Below are 19092 nucleotides of genomic sequence, written 5' to 3' on the forward strand. Positions count from 1 at the left end.
CAGAGAAGTCCAACTGAAATTAAAAGGACATGTTAGACAATGCTTTTTAATTTCAGGATTGCTTTGAGTAATTTTCCTCATCATATCACCTACTAATAGTGAACTCAGGTAACCTTTTAATTTCAATGGGACTGAATACTTATCAGACTGGAAGCAAAAATGTGTTCATCTAAAACTAAGGTAACATATGCTCATTCAAAACTAGGTAGGACTTACCAGGTTTGCATACATTTTTAAATTTAAAGAAAAAGTAATCCTGTCTGAGGACCGTGCTTTGGACAGGGCAACCAGGGTGATCACCCCCAGCCCCGCACTCAGCACACTGGCCAATCAGCCTGCCCTGATCTTTTTCTCCTCCTCAACCGGAGGCACCGTGGCTGCTTTCCTCGCAGCCAGAGTAGAGCCCAGAGAGTGGCTGCCAGCCACTCAGAGAGGAAGCACATGAAATGGCTTGCAAGCATGTGTGCACTCTCTCCCCAACCCCCACCACCTTTGGCTGCTTTCTCCACTCTGTCACAGAGTGAAGAAAACAGCCAGAGGTGGTGGGGGCTGGCTCTTGGTGAGGCAGCAGGTGGAGCATGCACCCAGCTGGAAAGTTCTTTTGCCCTCTGGAGCAAGAGAAAAGGGCACAACACCCACTGGTGGTGACAGCACCTTGCTTTAATGGCTGCAGTGGTCCTGGCCTGGCCTGGCCATTTCTGCTGGTGCACACGTGTCTGTCCCACTTATACCAGTTGCAGAGGAATAACTGCAGGAGAGAGGGCATGCCCTCAACTCCTGCCTGTAGGCTTCCAGCGGCATCTGGTGGGCCACTGTGTGAAACAGGATGCTGGACTAGATGGGCCTTGGGCCTGATCCAGCAGGGCTGTTCTTATGTGTCCCTCCCTCTCTCCTTGCCTCTGTCTCCCTGAGGGAGTGGGCAGCATTATTACCGCTCTGGGCTTCTTGGTGATTTGCATCTCTCTCCGGAGGAAAGGGAGGGGGAGACATGCACAGTTTGTGCATGGAGCTGGAAGATGTGGCGTGGCTTATGCTACCCCATGCTTATGGGGAGAAAAGGCAGGTTGCTGCTTGCTGCTTGGCCTGGCTAACAGGTGTGCCTGGAGGTTGTTGCTGCCACCGTGGGGAGGAGGCAGTGAGAGGGGGGCACTGGATTGGATGGGGCACCATACTGTTGGTAAATGCTGCATAGATGAAGGAGGAACAGTCAGGAGGAACAGGTAGGACCAGTGGGGCTCAATGTATGGACCTAACTGGAGTAAATTTTGAATATCTTGGATTTTTAACATTGTTTTCTATGGTCAGCAGTCATTCCTGCTCCAGGGATTTAAGAATAAAAGAGTCTGAAGAAAGATGTGTGGATCTGTCAATTAAGTCTGTGGTTGACTGCATTTGAAACAGCATGCTCAGGTGTCAGCTGAAGAAAAAGAAAACTTAAAAATGGAAGGGTGTGTGGAGGATGGTGGGGGGATTGGCCAACTAATAGCTTTTAATAAGCACCCTGAATGAAGAATGCGCGTTGGGGGACGGGGGGGGGATGCATGCTGTGAGTTTAAAAAACTTCCCACCCTGTACTGGGATGTTTCAGGAGGAAGGAAATTACCACTCCTCAAGAGGAGTGGTTCACGTGAACTGGCCCTCAGCTGACCATAGCTCTGACATGGATCCTGCTGCCAGGGGAATCACAGACATACTAGTACAATCCTTCTCCCTTCCTCTGAGGTCAGGTAGCTAGACTAGAGCCCAGTCTCCAAAGGGTTGTTATGTTATCCCTTTCCCACAAATTCTACCTATACATACACAGGCTGAGATCCCAATGAAGCATGCATATAAATAAGGTGTGCGAGCACACTGCTCACCCCTCGTGCAAGTTCTCCTGTCCTCCTGTGCTCACCCTCTTGCACAAGAGGGCTAAGCATCTGGACTGTTCCTTACACTTTGGAAGTGCTAAGTAACATCAAAAACACATCATGGCGGGACAGTGACATATTTCCAGTCTTACCAAGCATTTCTGGAGTGCGGGGAGCACTCTGGGCTCTTAAGTCCTCTTCTTGTGCAAGTGCAGGAAGGCAGGGGGAGCTTGTGCCCATATATCCTACTTACATGCATGATTCATTAGTCAGAATGTCAGTCAAGATGCCTCTTCACATGACCATTTGGGGGCTGGTTTGGAGGATTAATGAGCTCCTACCACAGTAGCAGCTCACGACCAGAACCTCTGTTTGGGTCAGAAAACTCAGGAAGCACACAATTATGCCAGGCATTGTTGAAATTGAGTGCTGCAAGCAGGGAAAGTCCTCCAAAGGCTTAGCAGGCCTTCCCACCATACTTTGCAGTGCCGTTAGACTGGAAAGCCTCATTACATCCGTAGCTGTCCCTCTTACTGACCATGAAGGAGCAGGAAGCAGACCCAGCCCTTGCTAACTGAGCAAAAAGACATATATTTTAATGTCTTTTTATTTAGGACTAGTATTTTTCAGCCCGTTGTAAAAATGGGCGCTAGGTTTTTTTACCCCCCACCTGATTAAGGGCCAAAACGCCCGCCCGCACTCCCAGCTGCCCGATTTCTCCTCTGCGCGCCCCCCCCCATGATTAAGGGCCAAATCGGCCCATGTAAATGCCGCCGCGTCCCGCCCGCCCTCCCATCTGCCGAGTCCTCCTTACCCCGGCCCACGTCAGTCGGGCGATGGAAGTCCTTAATTTGAGAGGGAGAGAGGAGCTCGCAAGCAGAGCTCCTCTCTCTGCAAAGCCTCTTCCCGAACTGGCGCTTTGGGCGCAAGGGACGCCTATTGCGTCTTTTGCGTCCATAGCGCCAGTTCGGGCAGAGCCTTTGCACAGAGAGGAGCTCTGTTTGCGAGCTCCTCTCTCCCTCTAAAATTAAGGACTTCCATTGCCCGACTGACGCGAGCCGGGGTAAGGAGGACTTGGCAGTTGGGAGGGCGGTTGGTGGCGGTGGCCATGGCAGCAATTTTTTTAACCACGGCAACGTTTGGGGCAAAATGGCTGCCCGTGGGGCCGGGAGAGGAAGTGCGGCCGCCAGCGGGCCCAGTCCTTTCCAGTCCGCCCCGCCGCGGCCAGTCGCCCTGCCGCGGCCCCCGCCCCCGCTGCCTCGGCTGCACTTCCGCGGCGGCCACCACCGCCATCAGGGCCAGTCGCCCCGCCGCCGCCTCACCCGTACTTCCGCCGCCAGTTGCCCCGCCGCAGCCACCGCCACCTCTGGCCGAGGCCGCGGCTCTGCCGCCGCCGCCTCGCCCACACTCTCCTCCCGGCGTTGGCGGCGGCCGCTTCTCCTTCTCCCGGCCCCAACATGGCCGCCTGGTGTCGGCGGCCGTGTCTCCCTTGGACTGTTCTGGGCCTGCGCTTCGCGCAAGCCCAGAACAGCCCAGGGAGACACGGCCGCAGATCCCCAATGTTCGAAAGGCACGGACACTCACTTAGCTCTTTATTAGAGAGGATTCTCTTTATTTAGCAGGGGGAAAGCAACTGGCCTTATCCATCTCCAGCTCAGTAGCCATCCAGTGACTGTTGCTGGTGTCTGCCTTATGTTTCTTTTTAGATTGTGAGCCCTTTGGGGACAGGGAGCCATTTTATTTATATCTATGTAAACTGCTTTGGGATCTTTTGTTGAAAAACGGTATATAAATATGTGTTGTTGTTGTTGTTGTTGTTGTTGTTGTTGTAACAGTTCCAGCTACAGGATTGTAGACAGAGCATGCTTTGCATGGATGGCAGTCTTGTAGCCACAGTTCTCTATTGCTCACAGGCCATGAAGGAGCAGGGTCGCTCTGGATCCCACTGGCTGAGTACAAGTGGTAAGTGGATACACATGACCAGAAAAACAAAGGTAGGAGAGTTCTCCCCTCCTCCTACCTTAAGAACATAAGAATAGCCCTGCTGGATCAGGTACAAGGCCCATCTAGTCCAGCATCCTGTTTCACAAAGTGGCCCACAAGATTCCTTTGGGGAACCCACAGGCAAGTGGTATATGCCTGCCCTCTCCCCTGCTGTTGCTCCCCTGCAACTGGTATTGAGAGGCGTCGTGCCTCTGAGGCTAGAGATGGCCCATAGTCACCAGACTAGTAGCCATTGATAGTCCTGACCTCCATGAATTTGTCTAAGCCCCTTTTAAAACCATCCAAGCTGGTGGCCATTACCACATCCCATGGCAAGGAATTCCATAGATTAATTATGTGCTGTGTGAAAAAGTAATTCCTCTTGTGGGTTGTAAATTTCCCAACCTTCAGTTTCATGGGGTGACCTCTGGTTCTAGTGTTGTGAGAGAGGGAGAAAACACTAGAACCGGAGGTCACCCCAAGAAACCGAAGGTTGGGAAATTTAGGACCAACAAGAGGAAGTACTTTTTTAAGTACCTTGTTTAAGAGCGGGGTACAAAAGCTGGACTACTCTGCTTTGAGCAACCTCAAAGGGATCTTGTGGGATTTGGAGGGATTTTCATGAGTTCATGCAATCAGGCAAATCAGGATAGAATGCCTCCTACCCTTAGGAACATAGGAAGGAACATAGGAAACTGCCATATACTGAGTCAGACCATTGGTCCATCTAGCTCAGTATTGTCTTCACAGACTGGCAGCGGCTTCTCCAAGGTTGCAGGCAGGAATTCCTCTCAGCCCTGTCTTGGAGAAGCCAGAGAGGGAACTTGAACCCTTCTGCTCTTCCCAGAGCGGCTTCATCCCCTGAGGGGAATATCTTGCAGTGCTCACACATCAAGTCTCCCATTCATATGCAACCAGGGCAGACCCTGCTTAGCTATGGGGACAAGTCATGCTTGCTACCACAAGACCAGCTCTCCTCTCCTTTGTTTAATGATTGTTTGAAGAGGCCTAATATCTCCAAAGAGACTCATGTATGTTTGCCCCCAGGGAAAAAGCTGTTAATACCAGCATTTTCGCTCTGCTAATAAGAAATTAGCAAATAAAGTTCTGCTGCACACACTGCACATTCCTGCACTGTTCCCCATAACCCAAAAGAATAGAGATGTGCACAAAACTGGTTCGGTTCAAATCCAAACTGGATTTGAACCAACCTGCCCCAGCTCGGTTTTGGTTCTTGTTGAATTGGACCTGGTCTGGTTCAACTGCAAAACTGGTTCTAAGCATTTCGGAGCTCTACTGGTAAAGGGGAATCTGGTTAGGACTGAGCCAGTTTGCACACCCCTATAAGAAAGCCATCGTTTTCATCCCTGGTGTATATATGGAAACTGGCTCTCTGCAGTATCCTCACAGACTATACATGCTATATCCCTTGCAATAAGTACTTGCAGTACCTCTTATATTCTCTGCCTTCCGCTAGTCTATGCAATGAGTGCACCCAGTGATTGGATTCTTAAAAAATTGTTTTAAAGATTCAGGTCTGCCTAGAAGCCACAGCTGGTTTTCTGGATCAATTCTCCCAATTCCCTCATATGTTTGGGCTGACTGGTGTGTTTTCCTCTGTCAGCTATATTCCCTGACACTTGTTACTATGCAGTGAAGAGAAAAAGTGGTATGCATATGTCCAGAAGCACTGTGTGTATATATGAATATATACACTTCATATATTTCAGGACCAGGACTGACCCTGGCTTTGAAAGCAGGCTCTCACCCTTGACTCAGTTTAAGCCTCAAGTATATACTAGGCATGCACTCAGAGGGCCTATGTCTACACTAAAAAAGAAAACCCCTTGTTCGTCTTGCTTTCTTCCAAGGGGAATCTGGGAGCTATGACTCTGTAAGGGAACGTGGGGATTTTTTTTTTTTTAAACAGAAAATCCTCGGTATCTTATGAACAAACACTTCCAGAATTCATTGGCAGAATCGAGAAAGAAGTGGTGTAAAACCAATATAAGTGTTTAGTGTACAGCAGATATGCTCAGAGGATAACATATAAATAATATAAATTATATTAATGTGTCCCCTATTTCTAGCTTTTCCTTCATTTTTATGGCAGACACATCTTTGCTTCTCCTGAGTTGAGGTTTCCCTTTTATCTTATCAGGATAGGAAAATGGGACATAGAGGGCACTTCCAGATGTGCTCTTTGTAGCACCACCATTTGTTGCTTTCCATTATACAAGCAGAATTACACTGTTAACATGTGAATAGGCAGAGCATATTCAGTGCACATACAATCTCTGCACAGTGTATTCATGTATAGATCTGTACACATGTACAGTTCTTCACATGTTATACTGAATGCACAGCACAGTTCCTATCTTTACCATGCATTTGGGGGACCTGTACCCAGGTTCACTTTTAAAATGCACAATGTACAGTCATCCACACAAAAACATCTATATGTGTACAGATATCTGCATGCATGTATTTGAGAGCCAGCGTGGTGTAGTGGTTAGAGTGCTAGACTAGGACTGGGGAGACCTGAGTTCAAATCCCCATTCAGCCATGAAACTAGCTGGGTGACTCTGGGCCAGTCACTTCTCTTTCAGCCTAACCTACTTCACTGGGTTGTTGTGAAAGAGAAACTGAAGTATGTAGTACACCGCTCTGGGCTCTTTGGAGGAAGAGCGGGATATAAAATGTAAAATATTATTAATAATAATAAATAAATAATGTATTTAATGTCTGTAGGGTTTAGTTATCACATAGACTGAGCCTTCCTCTTTTATTCCTCTTGTTTCTGTTGTGGTCTGTTGTATCTGGGCATGCTTAAAAAAAAAAAGACCAATCAGCAGTGCTAACAACATATGTCATCATATGTCATCATAGCTGTACCACCATTCTCAGAAAAAGTGTGATTTTCCCTGTTAATAAGAATGAGAAATATTGACCTGCAACAAAACGTCGTAGTATTATATCCCTGGTGTGCATATGTTACTTGAGCCTGTGGCTAAGCATGCTGAAAACAAACATTAGCAACAAAGACAGGAGCCCCTACTCTAGCTTAGATCTTATTTAATATGTAAATTTTATTTTTTCCCTTATTTCTGGGTATTTTTTTGTGGGGCAGGCACTGGTGCTCAGTCCCAGTTCCTTTTCATCCAGCTCTAAGGTTTCAAGAGTGGGTGAGGGGTCAATTTAATGTTTTCATCAATACCTTCAAGCAGGGGAGTAGCAAGGTTGGAGTGGGCCCAGAGACAAGATTTTAAAATGCCTCCTCCACCCACTGAAGCTCAGCTCATGAAGTAAATAAATCTTAAATGAGGCTGGATAGTGGTAACAAAAAGCATAGTAAAATTTCTGTCTGTCTATCTATCTATCTATCTATCTATCTATCCATGTGCCACAATAGAACATCATCCTAAATTATTTTTTAAAAGTTTTTGTGAATTGTGGACGATGCAAGTCATTTAATGGTACTAGAGAAAGACATGCTGTTCTGGTAGCTCCAGGTCTCAACACTCACACCAATTTCGGAGGATGAATACCACTGAAGGAAGCCCGGGCGGGTGCGCGGCTGGTGGAGTCAATCATGTGACTTGCCTCTGGGGGGCCCCTCAAGGCAGTGGGCCCCCAGACAACTGTCTCCCCTTGCCCTATTGTCGTTATGCCCCTGCCTTCAAGTTGTAATGAGGGAAAGGGATTGTGGAATAGTTTATATCTAATGGTGAATGTTGTTATTTTGTGTGTGTGCATGTGGCATGTGCACATACAATAATCTGCAGATTAACACATTCAGTGCACAACACCCCACTCCGTTTCTCGGGAGAGTTCTCACACATGCAGTCGCAGTTATGGTTTGTGTGTGTGTGTGACAGATTTAACTCCCCACAGCAAGAGCTTAAAATGTGTCAAACTTCTTCCTCCTCAGAAACACAAAACTGTAAGAGCTACTGAGAAAACTACAGCATTTTAGAAACTTTCCCCACCTCAGAAGCAGAGGGATTTTTACTAACTTGAGGGAATATGTATCCAGCTGAGATATTTCCCACACTTTTTGTTCCACCCACCTGATTGTCTGTTTAGTGTTCTCTGAGTCCACTAATATTCTGCTCCATGGAGTTACAGCATTGGGGGTGTTGGGGGGCTTTTTTGCTGCCCTAAGTTTTTTTACTTCAGATTTTTGTGAAACCAATATGTCTGCAGGTTAACCCAAGTCCAGTAGCAGCAGGTGAGAGCAGCAGGATATTACTTTAAAACAAGCCAAACTTATCCGCTGCCAGTGTCCAGCATCCTTTGGGAACTGACAGAGGTTGACCCAGCATTCTGGCGGGTGTATCCCCTTGATGCTCAGTTGGCCTATGTGCATGCAGTGGCCATTTGAGTGGTCAACACCGCTCACTTGCAAATGCTCTGATTTTGCATCCATAACATTTCTGCTTCTTTTGAAATTAGATATAAGATTATTTTAGCACATGGAAAGTACAGATTCTGGATGAATGTATCACAATCGGGGCGGCAGCGTACCTCCCTGCCGCCCCGTTGTCCTTGTTGACCGGATACGACCGGTGTGGCTTGTGCGCACCTGTGCCAGTGTGCGTGCAGGCACGTTGACTATTTCCGGAGGTATCCGGTCAATGGGGGCAACAGGGCAGCAGGGAGGTATACTGCCGCCCTGATTAACTTTGGAAAAAAGGAGCACTGATGGAAGAGCGGAGGGAGGGGTTAGTGCACCCTCCTCCCTCTTAAAACAGCACCCCCCCACCATCGAACCACCCCTGCCTGGTTCTGTGCACATCCCTAATGCCCAGGGGAGGGGAGAGGAAAGTGATGTTTGTGGGGGGAGATAGAGTGGCAGGGGTGGGGGGGAGAACGAGGGAGAACTAGAGGTGCAGATGCTACAGGCCTGTGCAGAAGCTCTGCACCCGGGCCAGTTAGTATAAAATATTTTATAAACAACAACAATGCTGGCATTATTCATTATTTTTACATTTATATTCCGCTCTTTCTCTAAGGAGCCAATAGCATTATTTTATTTATTCATTCATTCAATAACATTTACATTTTTGAATTATATAACTGATACCCAGGCGCTTGATTACCATTGCATACACCACTCCGCCCCACAGCCCCAAACTTGTGTCCCTCATTCTGGCAATGAAATGCTGGCAACACTAACTGTATGGCATAAATGAAAAAGGTGTGATAACCCTGGACAAAATATCCCATCTGAAAGTGCCTAGAGGTATACTCTGAGCATTCCTCTTCTTCATTTCAGTCCCTCTCATCCTTCTATTCAACCCATCCCTTCGAAACTGGGGACGAAAAATTAATCCTCCCCCCCTCCCGCCACGTGCTTTTTGAAAAGCCAAGACGTGGATGAAGAAGAGAAGGAGAAGTGGCCAAAGTAGGGGTGAGCATGGGACGCCTAGTTCGCGTGTGCACGGAGGTCCACGAGAAAGCGAGAGTTATTGGGGGAAAGGGGGCGGCCCCCACTGAAAAAAGAGTTTCCTTCCGGAGAGGTTGTTCAGGCGGAGTCTGTGTTTCAGCTCTCTCCACCGCGTTCCAGCGGCTGTCCCGGTGGGGGCTGCTGCTATTGCTCTCTCCTGAGTGAGGCGCTCAGAAACCGCCGGCGGCCCTGAGGGAGCGGGATGAGCGGCGAGCGGAGGCTGCCTTCCAGGCTACGGCGGCGGTCGCCGCTTCTTCTTCTTCTTCCTTCTGCCGCCCTTCTTTGGAGGAGGCTGAGCAGTGGGAGGAACGGGGAGGGACCAGCACCGCGGCGCTGACAAGGTGCTGCCAGCAAAGCCCGACGGTGCACGGGCCGGTTTCCCTCTTAGAGCTGCCCGCCGCCGGTGAGAGAGAAGTTTCACTGGGAGCAACAGCCCGAAGCCGCCGCTGCGGCGCAAAGCGGCCACGCCTTCGGGGTCTGGAAGTGTGACGAGCAAGAGGCGGAGGCGGCGGGACCCGCAGCTCGGTGGGCGTCTCCTTGCGGGAGGGACCCTGCTCGCTGGCCGCCCCAGCCCGTGCCCACCACCATGGCAGCGCGGTCCCGGCGCCCCTGGCTCAGCGTGATGTTGGGGTTGGTGCTGGGCTTCACCGTCGCCTCCTGGCTCATCGCCCCTAAAGTGGCCGAGCTGAGTGAGAGGAAGAGGCGAGGCGGTGGCAGCAGCGGCGGCTCCTCCAGTGTCGGCGGCGGCGGCGGCAGCAACAACCTCTGCTCTTTCTACGGCCGCGCGGCTGAGCTGCCCGGGGGCCAAGGGCAGCTGCAACCTGAGGAGGCGGCGGCCGCTGGAGGGCTTGGGGGCGCCAGCCTTAGGAGCAGCCCGTGGGAGAGGGAGCAGCCGCCGCCGCCGCCCGCTGCGGAGGAAGAGCCCGTGCCTAGTCTCGCTGTTGCGGCTGCTGGAGAAGGAGCCCCGCAGGAAGAGGAGGAGGAAAAAGGCGCCGGCCGCCACGGCAGCGGCAGCAACCACAACGGCAGCGGGGACTATGCAGGCGCCCGGGGCTGCGCCAAGACCCGCCACTTTCTCTACGTGGGGGTGATGACCGCCCAGAAGTACCTGGGCAGCCGAGCGCTGGCTGTGCAGCGGACTTGGGCGCGCTCCATCTCCGGCCGGGTGGAGTTCTTTTCCAGCCAGGGCTCGCTCCCTCCGCCTGCTCTGCCCGGGGAGCAGCCCCTACCAGTCGTCGCCTTGCCCGGAGTGGACGACTCGTACCCGCCGCAGAAGAAGTCTTTCATGATGCTCAAGTATATGCACGACCACTACCTGGACACGTACGAGTGGTTCATGCGGGCGGACGACGACGTCTACATTAAAGGTGAGGGGGGCGTGGATGGCAGGGCTTAGCTTGCAGTCCCGGCACCGGTTGTCAGTTCTAAGCCTTAAATGAGAGTTACTCGGAACACGTGCAGAGTGCATTGGCTTAGCCACTGAGAAAGTACAGCCAGCCCATACGTGTCCGTGATTCGAGGGGCTAGCAGGCTTATCGTGTAGAACTTCCAGACATGCTTGATTCACTGTTCATATCATTTTCAGAACTAAGCCCTGTTTGAAAGGCATCGTTCGCTCTCACTTCTAGTTGCACCAAAAGCTTAGGAAAGCTGGTAAGACAAACTAGTTAAGTCTTTAAGGTTCCACAGGTATGGATTCTATGTGTTTGCTAGACCTCTCACAAAGGAATCTTGTCCCATCGAAAGCTCCTTACAGCTGCAACCTTATGCACACTTTATCAGGAAACAAATCTCACTGAACTCAGTTTGGGGGTTGGGGAACCATGCATATGATCCTGCTGCAAGGGAACAAAAATAGATGCTGTTCTGCTGCCCAGTGTTCTGTACAGTCTGTGTCAGTTTTGACAACCTCATGCTGGTCTACTTTGCAAACCTGAACATGCTGCATCAGTTTCAACAAGGTATTTTAGATCCCACCTGCCTCTGACAGCCTTCTGCCCTTGCCCATCTGCATAAGTTTCTTAGAGAGTTACCCTAGTAAATGACCTTTTTGCTGGTCTTCCAAATTCAGAAGGACAAAGAGCTACTAGTGTGACTTCAGGGGTGTACCTATAATAGGGCAAGGGGAGACAGTTGACTGGTGGCCCACAGCCTTGGAGGCCCCCCAGAGGCAAGCCACATGACTGGCTCCCCCAGCTGCGCACCCGCCCAGGCTTCCTTCAGTTATATTCATCCTCCAAAACTGATGTGAGTGTTAAGACCTGGAGCTACCAGAACAGCATGTCTTTCTCTAGTACCATTAAATGACTTGCATTGTCCACAATTTACAAAACCTTTAAAAAAATCTTTTAGGATGATGAGCTTCGGGGGGGGGGCATTTTAAAATCATGTCTCTGGGCCCACGCCAACCTTGCTACCCCCATGTGACTTGCTTCCTGAATCTCCAGTGGTTCTGGTGGTGAGCGCACCCCACATTCCTGCAGCCGTACTCGGGAGTTTTGCTTAGATCTATCAGTCTCTGCCAGGGTTCAAATACTCCTCTTCTTTGGCAGAGAGCTGTCACATAAAGGAATTTGGAGTAAAAACTTCTATCTTCCCTCTGATCTTGACATATAGAAATGTTTAATGTACACCCTCCCCCCACATTATTGCTACTAATTTAGATATTTATTTGCCTTGTCTCAAAGGCGCAGAACAAGTTACAAGGAACATAGGAACAACATAGGAATATGTTGTCATATACTGAGTCAGACCATTGGTCCATCTAGCTCCGTATTGTTTACACAGACTGGCAGTGGCTTCTCCAAGGTTGCAGGCAGCAATCTCTCTCAGCCCTATCTTGGAGAAGCCAGGGAGGGAACTTGGAACCCTCTGCTCTTCCCAGAGCAGCTCTATCCCCTGAGGGGAATATCTTACAGTGCTCACACTTCTAGTCTCCCTTTCATATGTAACCAGGGCAGACCCTGCTTAGCTAAGGGGACAAGCCATGCTTGCTACCACAAGATCAGCTCTCCTCTCTAAGGATAGGGCAGTGGTCCTCACAACAGTTGCTCTGGGATAGTTACAACTTTTTTAATAGCCTATACTAAAGTGGGCAGTAGAAAAGCTGGGGCAACAACCAGAAGAACCATATTCATTAACTTTAACACAAGGGATTGGATCAGACTGCTATAAAGTAGCATCTGGCCCCTCAAGGTAATTGCAGTGGGTGGATGATTTGGATTCATTTTTTCTTTCCCAACACTTGACTTCCAAATCACACTGATTTGCTGTTTTAATTTGCATTGTAGTGTTTTGATCTGCAGCATATTGATGACAATAGGATTCCTTTGTGATATTTGATTTATAGCAAAAGCACAGACTCTACTGGCACCTAAAAGACTAACAAGTTTGTTTCAGAAGCTTTTTTATTTTTTATTTTTGAAAAGGAAGACCCTACTTCATAAGCTGCAGTGGACTGAAACATGAAATGGATGGAGAAAGTGTGGATGGATATATGGATGGATTGAGGCAGATTGAAGGAAAAACAAGTTAACAAGGCAAGACAGTAGAAGTGTGTAGAATAAATCACACTGATCAGTGGGTTCAAAACATCAATATAACACATTTTCCAATTTTAATCTAATTTGTTTTGGTAGGTTTAGCATGGAAATCTTATTTTAAGAAGATTTCAACTTCTTTTGTTTCCACCATAACCATCATTTTAATGTAATGAATTGCCAAATACTAGGCTTATCCTTAAATATTTATTTTTTCCAAGTTAATTGGCTTGCTGTCAGAGTAATCTGTAAGATCCTAGTGCCTATAGCACTGTGAACATTGTACAAAGTAGGATGTGCTTGAAGTATATACTCATTAACATAATCAATCTCCTCCTTGTCTAAGTAGCAGGGAACATTGATAAGTTTCTTCTTAATAGGATTAATGAGTCTGAGGTATTTGCTTCAATCCCAAATGTAGTTTTAAAAAATGCTTAGTTTACTTTAAACACTTGAAGGAAGAGTTTATAGGTCCCTAAGACAGCAAAATGTCAATGTCTCCAATATCCCAGATTTTATGGGTTTCATGTATTTTTATTTGCAAATGCTAGTCTTTGGTTGAAGCTGCTTTCAGATTGCTTGGCTGTTTCTAAGGTTTTCAGGAGTATCAGTATTAAGAAACAATACTGATATTCATGATGCTCCTTAATGAGCTCTTAAGATCAGCTGGGAATGTACCCTTTTAAGTCCACCAGGCATCTAGTTTGGGCAACCAAGCATGTTGGATGGCATTTCCAGCCATTCTCTGACCTCTCTTGAAGTTTTTAAGATCTGAACACAGTCATGATTTTTTTTTTTTAAAGAAGATGATGGGCATAGTGTGACTGCTCAACTTGGGCCTTCCAGCTGTTCTTGGACTACAGCTCCCAGCATCCCCAGCCACAGTGTCCATTAGACGGGTGATGGGAGTTGTAGGCCAACATCTGCAGGCGGATCGAAGTTGAGCAGCCCTTAGGCTACGTTGAGACATAATGGAAAACCATGGTTTTGTGTTATCTGAGCCCCAGCCTGTTCATAACCAAGGATGGTTTGGAACCTGCAACCAAGATCTAAAGCTCTTAAAGGTTTAAAGCTGGTTTGTGGGTTTCATGTGTGAATTCACAAACCAAAAGACTGCTTTAGGCAGTGGTGATCTTATGAAGCCGAGTTCTGAGGAGATGGGAAACAAAAGCGGACAAGCAGCATTAAATCATAGTTATATGTCTAGAAGATCAAATAATGGTTTGGTTTATTAGAGTTAGTATAAGCCATGGTTTTATGTTATGGCTGAACACAGCCATAGTAAATAAGCAAGGATGTACTTTAACATATATTCCAATATGTAATCTAGACAGATTTAAATGTTTAAATCATATTTATTTTGTTTTCATAAATAACACTTCTTGAGCCTTTGGAGTCTTAATTTTGAGTCACTGCTTGTCAGGTCTCTCTCGGTCCTGGAATTAGACTTGATGCAGTGACTCATCACTAAATACTGTGGAAACCTTCTACTGCTGAGTAATCACAATTAGCTCCTAATGTATCTGAGATAAGGTTCGGGGCAGATGACTTGATCTTGATTCTTCTGTGTTCTAGCTCCTCTTGTATGTGAACTAAAGTGCAGTCCCAGGGATATGTTTCTTAAATAAATCCAATAAAGAATGTTGATTGTGTTTCTTGTTGCAATTGATCCCCAGAACTATTTCTCAACAGTTCAACAAATGCCATGGATCAACAAATGCCATGGGCTAAAAGCAAATTTAACAAAAAGATACTGTAAACTTATTTGATTTTACTCTACAGGATCATTATCTTCTGGCCTCTCCAGCAAAAGTAAATGATCCTTCCACATTCTGCCCGTTTGCACAGTTTCAAGTACACACTAGGGAGATCTTAATTTGAGGTTGATGGGAATTAGCTATCATTTTCAAAATGTTACAGCTGAGCTTCTTGCGTCACTCAGCTTTGCAGCCTAAGGGTGGCAGTCCATCCTCATATTACCCTTTGTATGTGCACAGGTAGCATTACATGTTGGCTTTCCATTTCCATCAACACAGAATTTTGCTTTAGGAACTTATATGTAAAACCTTCAGTTCTTTAATGTCCTTGAATGTATTTCTCAGTTTTTGTTTTTGTTTTCCTTTGAGTTTAAGAATTCTGTAGCTTAACTCAGTCTGTTTTCTTGGTTGAAAATCACAACCTTTCTTCCTTCTACCCTTTTAGTATAGAAAGACTTTTTGTTTCCATGAATGTGCAGGGCATTTTTGAAAAAAATCATCCCAGTTCATCAAAATAATCCATGTGCATAAATAGCCTTCCATGTATGTTGCTGATGTGTATCTGGATGCACATTTTGATCATTGTTGCGATGCTCATCTGAGCCCAATTGTGTTGGCTGGACATGTATTTTGATGCAAATGGAAATATGCTTCTGCATCCAGGAAACTAGTTGCCTTTGATTATAGCTGGATTGTGGCCACTGGCAATATGTTGTAAGCTGCTTAAAGCATAGTTGTGATGTGATCAAATACATGTCTTGGTATAATGTAAATCCTTTTTTCCTCCTTATAGGAGAAAAATTGGAGGAGTTCCTTAGATCACTGAACAGCAGTAAACCTCTCTACTTGGGGCAGACAGGACTGGGAAATATTGAAGAACTTGGAAAACTGGGTCTTGAGCCAGGAGAGAACTTCTGCATGGGCGGGCCTGGAATGATTTTCAGCCGTGAAGTTCTCAGGAGAATGGTGCCACACATAGGAGAATGTCTTCGAGAAATGTACACGACGCATGAGGATGTAGAAGTGGGCCGATGTGTTCGGCGGTTTGGTGGAACTCAGTGCGTCTGGTCTTATGAGGTAAGAAATAATGGATTAATGATGATGGCTTTCATATATAGACACAAGCAATGGTCTTTTTTCATCTGTGTGCAGAATGAGTTTTGTTCAGTATCAAGGCAGTGGGTATGCACATGCATTCAGAGTGGGATGCTCCTGATTCAGTGTGATTGGGATCTAAAATTGAGTGGGCAACAAAAGTGTGTGAGCATGTGCACACGTCAGAGAGAACACTGGATGCAAGTAGATTATTTAATAAAGGGATCAACTGAATGCTCCATTTTATACTCCCCCCAAATACTTGGCCTACGCTAACTTTTAAGTAAGGTAGCATGCGCTGGGAAGGCTGTGTGAATGTAACTGGAACATGATATGTGTTGCTTGGCTTATAGTTCAGCGCTGCAGCTAAGCATAACTGGGCCTTTGTAATGACATATGAAAAGTTTATCCATGCTGAGGTCAGCATGTGCCCGAAGCAACTTCAGCACAGTCCTCTGGGACTAGAACTCAATGCAGGCCACCAAAACCACACTAGGCTTATTCACACGATGATAAATAGGGTAGGAGAAGCATGGACACGAGCTTTTTCTCCTACCTCATCCAGCAGCTAGGTAGGACAGGGCCCTTCTACCCAGTGGTAGGAGTGTGCCTGAACCGGTCTGGGGCCATGCAAGTTGTCTGCAACAAGTAGAAGTTGGCGCTACGCATGTGCCCGTCGTGGCGCGTGTGTGCCTGTCGCAGCGACAGGTGCATGCATAGCACCAACTTCTACTTGTTGCAGACAAAGATGGGGGCAGGGGCGGCAGGGAGGAACTTTGCCACCCCCAAAACTTTTCAGCAAAGTTGAGTGCCGGAGGGGGAAGAGCAGCGGGAGGGGTAAGTACTACCCCCTGCCCTTAAAGCCACACTCCCCCCAGTGCCGGACCGCGCCTCCGTGGTTCCGTGCACATCCCTACCCAGTGGGGTGCTTGCAGATGATCACTCCCCTCTGCCTTCTACCTTATTTTCATGAGCAGAGAACAGGAGCACGCACAGCTCCCAAACTTGGGCATGATACTTCTTGCCCTATTTATCATGGTGTGAATGAGCCTAATGTCTGTAGTAAGGGTGCTGGTGTGACTGACAATGAAGGGTATGTGCACCAGTAAATATCTGCTAATTATACCTGCAAGAAAAAGAGATGGACCTTTATCCCTAAAAAAACCTCTGGGTTTCCCCGTTCTACTTATAGCATACATTGCTGAAGACAGCGCTTTCTGTTGTTGTACATAATAAAATGCATTTATTATAAACATTCTGCTATATGCTTTGACTTGCAGAGATAATTAAATTGTGTATTAATAATTTAGGCATATTTATTCAAGTTATAACTATAGCCAACAGACATTTAATTAGGATTCAGACCATTGTTTTCCTGATTCCTCCTCGCTGCCTCCTCAAAAGAAAGCATTCTGGCTCTGCCTGAATATCTTCTGCTATTAAACTGAATAGAACCAATATTTTGGCCTTCCCTGGTCCCTATAGAAGGGTAGAAAGACTTAAAATTATTTAAATGTCTTGTGGTATGTAGGATATAGTATAGTAGCGGGTTTTCTGGTGTGGCATTTTATAATACAGTGTATAGCATCCTAATATCATGCTCCGCATACAAGTTTAGGATCAACGTGTAACTAGTATAAGCACTGTCACTTGGAATTAAGTTCCATTGCTTTAAGTGATGTATTCCACCAATGTGTTCACTTTTCTAGTCTGCTTACATCCACGTTTGGCTTAAGAGTGAAGACGGATGTAACGTTATAGCAGAAGTTGCAGTGGGTCCTTTGGCAACCCCCCACCCTTGTGTGAGCCTGATCTTGCAATTGAAATTAAGGCATGCATATGGATGAATTGAATATTGGAGGCACAGACTCAAAGATATAACAGCACCTCTGGTTTCAGGGTATATAGAGAATTTTAACCATCCTTCTATATAGCTGCCTGATTCTTTATGCTTCTGCCTGCCCTGCCCATGGCCATGTTAATTTGCAAACTGGAAGTGCCACTACAGCTCATTGAACCAAATACCCCTTATTCTCTGGAGATTGGGGTGGGATGGAAGAAGGCTTTGTAAATGGCTCTAGACAACTGGTGTTCTACACAGCTGGCGTTTGCTATTCATCTTTTTAGAGCTCAACACTGGAGAGGAAGAGGGTAATCTAGGTCTGAAATCAACATAGTGAGAGTATTTCCCAACTAGCTGCACCTACCACTTTGTAAAAGCTATTTCTCTCTTCACCCCGTTGCAGATTGGTTTGTTCAGACCAGTCTTTTCTATTGGGCATATGACTTAGACTGAGATGCCTATGGAATTTGGCCTGCTGGTTTTATTTTATTGTTGAGTTTCTTCTCTTTTCTGTTGCTCCGCTGATTAAGTAATATTGTTGTTTGTTTTATGTATGTGGGGTCTTTGATTTTATATTTGTGCACTGCCTTGAGTGCTCTTGGTAGAAAGATGATATATAAAGAGATATAGCCCAGCTTCAGAGGCATGATGCCTCTCAATATCGGCTGCAGGGGAGCAGCAACAAGAGAGAGGGCATGCCCTCACCTCTTGCTTGTGGGCTCCCCAGAGGCACCTGGTGGGCCACTGTGTGAAACAGGATGCTGGACTAGATAGGCCTTCGGCCTGATTCAGCAGGGCTGTTCTTATGAGATATCTTAAATGCTTGCATTCATCAGTGAAATGTACATGAAATCAGTAGGATTTTCAAGCACTGGGAATGTGTGTGTGTGTGCACTTTCAAACACTGGGAGTTGTGTGCGTGTGTGTATGCACTTCCCCCCCTAAGAGCCTAAATGGTGTGTGTGTGTACATGCATTGAGTGTGATAGGTTTTATCTTTTTTTTAAATATATAGCTGACTTTCAGACTATGATTAGTGTTCTATCTAATTTTTTTTAATCTGTGTGTGGAATGAATTTTGTTCTGGGTGGCAGTATCAAGGCAGTGTGTGCGCACATGCATTCAGAATGGGGCCTTCCTGATTCAACCTGAGCGGGATCTAAAATTAACTGAGTGGGCATCAAAAAGCTGTGAGCACGCGCATGTGTGCACGCCTTCAAGGGAACCCTGACCATGATTAAAAAAAATGGAATTACAACTTTTGGACCCCCAGGCTGGCTTGGGTTTTTCCTAACATAATTCCTCTCCACCAGTTGTTCTGAACTTCAGCTGCATGATATGCAGCTTTTGAATGGAGAGAATGGAAAAGAGAACTTATGGTTTAGCATAGTTAGTGCATGCTATATAAACAAAAAAGTAATTTAAAAAAAAAAAAAACCTCACTGGATCTGCTGAAAGGTGTTTCTGACCATGGCATGGCCAAACAAACAAAACTCCATCTCTGACTATGGCATGGTTTAAAAACGTAGAAATATCAGTAGAAGAGACAAGTAATGCAATTGAATCATAGTACATTT

At 46.7% G+C, this 19092-nt stretch overlaps 1 protein-coding gene across 1 annotated transcript in view; it reads left to right on the plus strand.

Annotated features, from left to right (window-relative positions):
* The first annotated feature begins 9271 nt into the window (after positions 1-9271).
* The window catches only part of CHSY3 (chondroitin sulfate synthase 3), a 141906-nt gene continuing 132085 nt past the window's right edge, over positions 9272-19092 (plus strand). Inside the window, exons 1-2 of the mRNA XM_053300929.1 lie at positions 9272-10649; positions 15372-15655. Coding sequence (XP_053156904.1) covers positions 9869-10649; positions 15372-15655 — 1065 coding nt within the window. The 5' untranslated portion in view covers positions 9272-9868. The remainder of the gene's footprint in view (positions 10650-15371; positions 15656-19092) is intronic.

This window comes from Hemicordylus capensis, chromosome 2, assembly GCF_027244095.1.
Source record: "Hemicordylus capensis ecotype Gifberg chromosome 2, rHemCap1.1.pri, whole genome shotgun sequence".
Taxonomy (NCBI): domain Eukaryota; kingdom Metazoa; phylum Chordata; class Lepidosauria; order Squamata; family Cordylidae; genus Hemicordylus; species Hemicordylus capensis.